Raw genomic sequence first — 8,947 nt, 5'->3', positions numbered from 1 at the left:
CTGCGTGGCGCTCTTCGTGGTGGGCATCGCGGGCAACCTGCTCACCATGCTGGTGGTGTCACGCTTCCGCGAGCTGCGCACCACCACCAACCTCTACCTGTCCAGCATGGCCTTCTCCGACCTGCTCATCTTCCTCTGCATGCCCCTCGACCTCGTGCGCCTCTGGCAGTACCGGCCCTGGAACTTCGGCGACCTGCTCTGCAAACTCTTCCAGTTCGTCAGCGAGAGCTGCACCTACGCCACGGTGCTCACCATCACGGCGCTGAGCGTCGAGCGCTACTTCGCCATCTGCTTCCCGCTGCGGGCCAAGGTGGTGGTGACCAAGGGCCGCGTGAAGCTGGTCATCCTGGTCATCTGGGCCGTGGCCTTCTGCAGCGCCGGGCCCATCTTCGTGCTGGTGGGCGTGGAGCACGAGAACGGCACCGACCCGCGGGACACCAACGAGTGCCGCGCCACCGAGTTCGCCGTGAGCTCGGGGCTGCTCACCGTCATGGTGTGGGTGTCCAGCGTCTTCTTCTTCCTGCCCGTCTTCTGCCTCACCGTGCTCTACAGCCTCATCGGCAGGAAGCTGTGGCGCCGGCGGCGCGGCGAGGCCGTGGCCACCTCGCTCCGGGACCAGAACCACAAGCAAACAGTGAAGATGCTGGGTGGGTCTCAGCGCACCCTCCATTCTCTCCCCGCCCCTCCTCTCCGGAGCTTTCTCCCTTCTCCCCGAGTCTCTACCTCTCTCTTCTGTTTCTCTACATTTCTCTCTTTTTCTCTCTCTACCTCTCTCTCTTGTCTCTCTACCTCTCTCCTGATTCTCTCCGTCTCTGTCTCCCTGGCAGTCTCTCAGTTATTCTTTCTCTCCTGTTTCTGCTTTGAGCTCTCCCTTTGGGCTCCTACATTTTCTGTCGTGTGTGCATGTCCCTGTCTCTCTCTAGGATTTTTTAAAAAACTTTTTGCTCTTGTCTTTATATATCCGTTCCTCCACCCCTACTTCCTTCTCTCTCTCTCTCTCTCTCTCTCTCTCTCTCTCTCTCTCTCTCTCTCTCATTCTCCTCTCTCTCCAGCCTTACCCCTTTTTCCCCCCTCCCCCCCCCCCCCCAACTTTGCCACAGTCTTGTCTCTTTTTAGGTCTCTATCTCTTTGTGTCTCTTTCTTCCCCACTTTCCTTTCTCTCTTCCATGGAAACATGCAGTGCCCATGTATTTCCCTAAAATGAGTTTTATATCAGCCCAGACACTTTGTTTCAAAACTGAGATGTTTTATAAAAATCTATTGTGGTCTGTGGATGTTAAAGGCGAGGTTAAGCTTCCTGCCTCAAGAAGAATTTGTGGATATCTAAGTTACACTGAGGAAAGCAAGCAGTAAATCTAGGAAGTAGTCAGTGGTAAATTTAACCAAAGATCTGGTCAATTCGGATGATTCTGTCAGAGATGATTCATTTTTCTTTCAATGTTGTGATTTGCTTTATGCCCAGCATTTTTTTTCCCAATCAAATAATCGAATCAGTTCTGTTTACCCTGCTGCTGTTTGTACAGCGTTGTGAGGAAGTCACTGACAAATCAATGCTGGTGTCTCCATTTCTTTCCATGATTACCTGTCTTTCCAGGTAGAACAGCCTACCATAATCAAGGATAACCTAGGATGGGCCGGCTTCCAGGATTAGAAAGAGAGACTTTTTGGAAGCCGACAGCTGCCTTCTGCAAATGGTCCCTAATTTTTAAGCCATTAACTATATAATTTTGTTTTTAATTTATTCACATCATTCCCCAAATGGTTCTTCAGGGAATGTTTGTAGTTAGTGTCCCAACTAGAGTCTGCCGAGTATGTACTGTATGAATTCAACTCTTTAAGTATATGTATTTGGTACAAGAGAAGTAATATAAAATGTCTTCACATCCAAGCAAAATATTAATTCTACTTGCTTTACTAGAACTAGAGTCTGCACCCTTTATTATTTGGACATTACAGTCAATACGGAGTTTACATTTGTGAGTATGCAAAAGAGAGTTTATTCTTGCATGGAAAACTACAATAATTAGTAAATAACCATACAAGAATAAACTGTTTCACATACAACTATAACCTAATTTTTCCCACTCCTGTATTTGCATATTTAATACCCTTATAAGCCATTCCAAGATGATTTGTATTTGTAATTTTACAATTCTTGGAATCCTGTATATTAAAGTGATTGTTTATTCAAAGAATGCCCCAGATTGTCATTGTCTAGACCAGTGATTCTCACAATATGACTAGTAGATTGTAAACCTACTAGTGCCCTCCAGGGGCCTCTCATATTCACGTGGCTACTGTGGCAATCAGTTGCTACTACGCAACGTAGTTTTGAGAATAACTTTAATCATTTTCTCCGATTTTATTTTTAAGCCATTAATTATCCTCATTAGTGAACCAACACCAATGTTAATTTTCCTTTGACTTGGCAATTTGAAGAGCATCACTAAAGTACTACAAGGGCTAAACTATCTTGTTAATTTTCCTCTGATTTCAGAATTTTAAAAACAACCTAGAAATGCGGAGGTCTTGAAAAAATGAGCAAAATGAAGACCTGGTTGGCTGATAATTATTGTTAGTTGGTTTTATGGGCTTTTGTACCACACTTATGTCTATTGTAGGTGACAAAGAATCATCCATCTTAGTGGTTCTCAATCTGGACTGCATATTCTGTCTTCTGTGAAACTTTAAAAAGAACAGAAAAAAACCCAGGTGTCTTGGTCTCCTGACTAGAGATTTTAATTTAATGAGTCTATATCACATCAGAGAAATCCATTCCTCAGGGAACCCTGACAGACAGTTATTGTTGAGTTCAACACCTTTACTCACATGTGTTTAGTTGTGTCAGGCACATGTAAAATGGTGGATTACTGTGAATAAATGGTCTAGTAGTCAGTTGAGTCAATATATACATCCAACCACAAAATCGCTCGAAAAGTTGTTATATAGAAAAGACTGGGAAGCTCAGTAAAAAGGGTTGAACTCTTGATCCAGACAGACTCAATCCTGGTGAAAATGTAGCAATGAGAAAGGGGAGAACACAGTGGCTCTCTGAAGTCACTGGTCACACCATATATAATCAACACAAAACTGTCTTCCAAGTGAATCGTGATGTGCTGTGACATTTCTGGAACTGATGCTCACTCTCCCATTGTTCTTTTAGCTGTCGTGGTGTTCGCTTTCATCCTCTGCTGGCTGCCCTTCCACGTAGGACGATACTTATTTTCCAAGTCTTTCGAGCCTGGCTCCCTGGAGATTGCTCAGATCAGCCAATACTGCAACCTTGTGTCCTTTGTCCTCTTCTACCTCAGCGCCGCCATCAATCCCATTCTGTACAACATCATGTCCAAGAAGTACCGGGTGGCAGTGTTCAAACTTTTGGGCTTTGAACCTTTCTCCCAGAGGAAGCTCTCCACCCTGAAGGATGAAAGCTCTCGGGCCTGGACAGAATCTAGTATTCATACAAGACCAAACACATCGCTGAGCAGAGTCATCGCTTACTACTCTGCGCTGGAGACCATCGCACAGCAGAACTTGGGAGGGAGTTGAAGGATAACTTTGGAATTGGGGAGAGATAGGTCTGGAAACAGTTGGGAGGGAAGACAAGACAGAGTTTGTGGTGTGTGAGGTTTAATTTGATTGCACGCTCATCCGTGCTCTCCTACAGGATTTCTGCATATTCGCTACCTGTGATTTTGCATTTTGCTGTTGGTGCTAGCAAGGGCTTTGCAATTTGGAGAAAGGAGAAGGTGCAGAGAGGGCAATTAGGGTAATTCTTGCTGGATAAATACTAAATCTGATTTACTTTTCATAATGATAAAAATTTGATTAAAAGAATGAAATTAAAAATTTAAAACGTGAATTTTTAAAACTAGTAATTTTCATATCGCTCCAGATCAGTGCTGTCCAAGAGAAATATAATGCAAGATACTGAAGCAATCAATATAAAAATTATTAAGAATAATTTTTTAATGCAAAGTCTTTGAAATCTGGTGTTTTACATTTACAGTGCACTTTAATTTGGACATTAAGTTTTTTATCAGTAATACTTGCTATATTTAGATTTCATAAAATTTGCAGATGAGAAAATAGATTTATAAACCTAAGTTGTTCAAATACATGTAAAATTTTTCCAATAACTGAAACTATTACAAGTTTTAAAAGTGAAAATGAATTGAAATTAAAAATTCAAGTATTCAGTGACAAATGTAGCTATTAGTTACTATATTGGCTAGCTCTGCTCTAGAGTGTATGTAAAATTGTTGTTAACCTTACAAAATGTTAAACCATTAATACTCATTTCCTGATAGTTTTTATTGCAAAATAAGCATTGCAGAGTTTTAGCATGATGAATCCCCTAAATCACACCTGAATGCTCTATTCATGCTTGGAAGGAAATGGATATGAAATATAAAATGCAAAAAAAGTAATATAATATGCACTTTAAAGCTAGGTGAATTATATGTGATAATATTCAGGAAATGAAACTTTATAAAAATTATAGAAAATCACAAACTGCCTTATTTGGCTTAACAAAAATACTAAGTCAACCATAAGGCTTTGATTTGTGAATAAAGGAATAATTTATAACAGATTCTGGGAAGCTTACAGGAACCTAATGAACACAGAAAATTTTCAAATGGTGAAAAATTCAGAATCCCTTTAATGCTATTGCTTAGTGATATCCAGGTTAGTTATTTCATTCCTTAACCTTACAGCTATTCATTTCAAAATGCCTGTGACATGTTCTGTCTTCAAATTAGTCTTGCTGTTTACATCCCACTGCTTATCGGATAGATGTCTGTACTTGGACTTCCAGTCTCCTTCTCAATCATGATGAATTATTGCATACCTTCAACTGAATATTGTACATTTTAGTTATAAATGTATAGTCAACTCTTTGCACATTAAATATATTATTCCAAAAATGATTTCTTCATAGTCCTGTGCAGTACTAAGTCATATCAGCAATTCCTACATGAAATTATTGGTTCAACTATGAAACTGATTGAACCATTTAGGGAAATTACTGCCATGATTGATTCCCCCTCCCCCCAAAAGTAAAGATTATTATGTTGAAGTAATTGATTGACTTTATTTATTTTTTAAATATATTTTTTATTGATTTTTAGAACGAGGGGAAGGGAGAGGGATTGAGAATATATCTATTAGCTGCCTCCTATACGCCCCCTACTGGAAATCGATCCAGAAACCTGGGCATATGCCCTGACGGGAATCAAACTGGTGATCTCTTGGTTCATGGGTCAACACTCAACCACTGAGCGACCCTGGCCGGGCTAATTGATTGACTTTATTTTAGAACATGAAAACATAATCATAATTAGAATGACTTCTCTAGAGAAATATTTCCAAAATCTATTCTGACACTAAAAATGCTCAATTTACTCTAAATGCAGAACTTTAGCAAATTAATTATTCAGTTCTTGGGAGTGCATCAATATTTTTAAAATATATTTTATTGATTTTTTACAGAGAGGAAGGGAGAGGGATAGAGAGATAGAAACATCAATGAGAGAGAAACATCGATCAGCTGCCTCCTGCACACCCCTTACTGGGGATGTGCCCGCAACCAAGGTACATGCCCTTGACCAGAATCAATCCTGAGACCCTTCAGTCTGCAGGCCGATGCTCTATCCACTGAGCCAAACTGGTTAGGGCTGCATTAATATTTTTAAAAAATACACTTTTATTCAAACCCGTAGGACACTAATAAGGACATTCAGCATTATTCTCCTAAATAGGGACCACTAAATCCCAAAGAGGTAAGTCAGCCTCCTGAAACCCTAAAGTTTTTATCTACAAATATGTTCTACTTGAGAGAAAATAAGCAAAAAAGGCTTGACTTCTATCGCACAATTGATTGCCTTGGAGAAAAAAAAAATACCTGCCTGTTAATTAGTTGCTTGCCTATTCAATGGTCCCCCTTTTCTTGTGGGTTCACAGGGAATAGTTCACATAGCAAGGACCACTGCTGTCCATCACTGATGCTCATCTGGGACTCAGAGGATATGTTTAGGGAAAGGGATTTTTAGTTTGTGCTTTCATATCATTGCATTTTTATTGTTTGTAACGTCTTTGTATCATCATACCCCATAAATTGCTTAAGACTCAGGGAAAAGAGGAATTTACACTGAGGAAAACTGTTTCTGAAAGTCCATCATTTCACAGACATTTGTATGTGCATGGTATGTTTTAAGCTCTGAGATTAAAACACCAAGGATTTTATCCTTAATGAACTATCCACTTGTGAGTTATGTTGCAGGAGATAACTGATAAATACATTGAGTTTGGAAGTAAACATCTCTAGTTGACACTGAACCAAATTGTTCTCCAGTATTTCAAGGGGTTGTTCCTATTCCTGGTTGTTCCTATTCGGCTCAAAATAAATTTAAAATGGGCTTTTCCTACACAAACCAGTCAAATATATAGATGCAGCTAATGTGTCTGCTAGTGGTAATTACACTCACAGCATTCTTCATTAACGTATGGAAAGTCAAGGCCTGGTTTCATTTTTAATCTGTGTTTCTATTTTCTTGGTCACCACACCTTACACAGTGTCACAAAATCAAAGTTTGTATCATTATAGGAAGAGACTATTATATGAGTAAAAACTATTTAGTAATTGCTTTAAGGAAGACATTCATTGACATGAATTAGTTAAACCTGGCAGTTTTGTGGCATGGGATTTAGAACTGGAAACCATTTCTTTAGAATCCTTTTTTTTTATTGCCATAAAAGTTCTTGTGATGAGATTTGACTTAAAATTCAAGCTTTTGTTAAGAACCGGAAATCATTACAAACAATTTAAAATTATTAGTTTAACAGTGACAGTTTCTTCATTTAATTTTTTTAATCCTCACCTGAGCATATTTTTCCCATTGATTTTTAGAGACAGTGGAAGGAAGGGAGAGAGAGAGAAAAGAAAGAGAGAGAGAGGGAGAGAGAGAGAGAGAGAGAGAGAGAGAGAGACATCAATTAGTTGCCTCTGAACCTGCCCCACCAGGAAGGGATCAACCCAGGTACATGCCCTTGACCAGGAATCAAACCCCAGACCCTTTGGTGTGCAGGCCAAAGCTCTACCCACTGAGTAACACAGCCCAGGGCTAAACATTGACAATTTTAACTATATAATTTTGTTTTTAATTTATTCACATACTAAATTTAACATTACAAAAACACACCATTAGACTTTTTGCAATACTAGTGCCCTTTTACAAGACTAGTGAAAACACTTTCTTGCCTTTTAAAAAACAGCAGGCACATCTTTGAAATGTGCCACACATATTTACATATATCAGAATTTCTTGTCACACTGTGAATAGAATAGAGCTTTCTTCCATCAAAAATACCGTATCTAGTATAAGTAATGTCATTAAAAACTAAAGATAATGTCATTCTTGGTTCATTGTCTAATGATCCTTCTATGATTTCTTTGCAATTAAAATTGTAATACTAGCCACGATACATACAACTCTAACTTAGCCAGGTGAATAGTGGCTGGTTTTAAATCAGTGAATTGATAACACAGTTTTTTTTTTAATCCAGAGAATGAACTGCAAGTCAAAATCAGCAGAAAGCAATGTGCTGGTGGCAAACATTAGCTGCTTTAAGCGCACGTTTCTTAATTATTCACAGTATGCAAACTCAGTCATGTTAATTCTTGGCAATATTCTCAGTTTGAAGCAGGTGAGGGAGAGAGTTTGGATATGGCTTGCTTTATGTTTTTCCTTTTGAACGCAAATTCTTGCATGGTGTTGGAGGGTAGCCATTTTTTTTAAGTGTCATGCTGATGTCCCTCTCAATTGCCTGGATATCTGCTGGAATTCCAGTGAGCATTTTATGCTGAGACACAATGTATCCTTTGCTCAAGGGACTGTCAACTACTCTCAAAACTAGCAAACCATTAAAGATCTCAGAAAGCATGCCTCATGTCACTTCTCCAAAATGTTTACAAATGTCAATTCCAGAAGAACTCCTCTTCCCTACCCACATCCAGCCCCAGAGAAAGTATTGGGAAGAATAGTTTGGAGGATTTTTTTGTGTGATTTTAACACATCAGATTCAAACATTTCTCTAGCTCAAACAACAAAACCATTTATATTTTTCACTTTTAGCACTATAGGTTTAGTATACTAGAGAGCATTTGCTCATATAAATATATTCAAACCTCACACTCTCCTTTTTCACTGGTACCCCCTGTATTCTATGTCTGTATATCATGTACTGCTTGGTCAATTTGTGCTGTTCAATGTGTCATAAATGTCACTATTGATATTTTGACTTGTGATTCTTTTTTAAGGTCTTGATGAATATTAAAGAGTTTACTATAACTCCTGTACCTGTCTTATAAAAGCAGGCATCAGTTTTCTCTCCTATGTGTGTCCTTAACCAAACAGTTGCTTAGTAAGTGTCTGTTTAAAGTTTATATCTACTTTCTTCCATATGCAGTTATAAATCTTGATATCTGGGATATTTTACTTTTACTGCTGTTTCATATATATATATATATATGGCAGGTTGAAAAAAAAAGGACACATATGTTATACCATTTGTAATACTTTAAGCAATAAAACTTAAAAAAATTAAAAAAACTATAAAAAAAAGGAAAGAAAGAGGACACACAGAAGGCCAAGAGACATATGAAAACATAGTCAAAGTCATACTTCCTGGTTCATAGGTCGACGCTCAACCACTCAGACACTCTGGCTGGTCTACTGCTGTTCTACACTCAGTTCTATTTTGCCTTTTTACTTTCTGACGTACATATTTTGAACAATGGGATGTTAGTTGTAGTGAATTTTATTTCCCCATGGGCTCCAACCTTTAATGATGAGTTAGGCCATTTCTGTAAGCACCGAGAAGAGCCAGCGACCCTGTGGTGGACTGTGAACCCCATGCTCCCTCCACCTCTCTGTCTCTGACTGCT

General features: G+C 39.1%; 1 protein-coding gene across 1 annotated transcript; it reads left to right on the top strand.

The window, feature by feature from the left end:
* Positions 1–6: 6 nt before the first annotated feature.
* GHSR (growth hormone secretagogue receptor) lies at positions 7–5,047 on the top strand. Its single transcript, XM_006764127.2, has 2 exons — positions 7–647; positions 3,164–5,047. Exons 1-2 carry the CDS (start codon positions 47–49, stop codon positions 3,547–3,549), a joined length of 987 nt encoding a protein of 328 aa, XP_006764190.2. The 5' UTR covers positions 7–46; the 3' UTR covers positions 3,550–5,047.
* Positions 5,048–8,947: the final 3,900 nt, after the last annotated feature.

The sequence above is a fragment of the Myotis davidii genome, unplaced genomic scaffold (assembly GCF_000327345.1).
Source record: "Myotis davidii unplaced genomic scaffold, ASM32734v1 scaffold115, whole genome shotgun sequence".
Taxonomy (NCBI): Eukaryota; Metazoa; Chordata; class Mammalia; order Chiroptera; family Vespertilionidae; genus Myotis; species Myotis davidii.
Note: the sequence above shows the minus strand (reverse complement) of the source record. Positions and strands in the feature narration are given on the sequence as shown.

Coding starts and splice junctions, on each gene's coding strand:
- GHSR (XM_006764127.2), top strand. CDS start 47: ATGCTGGTGGTGTCACGCTTCCGCGAGCTGCGCACCACCACCAACCTC. Junction 648..3,163: donor GCAAACAGTGAAGATGCTGG/GTGGGTCTCAGC, acceptor TTGTTCTTTTAG/CTGTCGTGGTGTTCGCTTTC.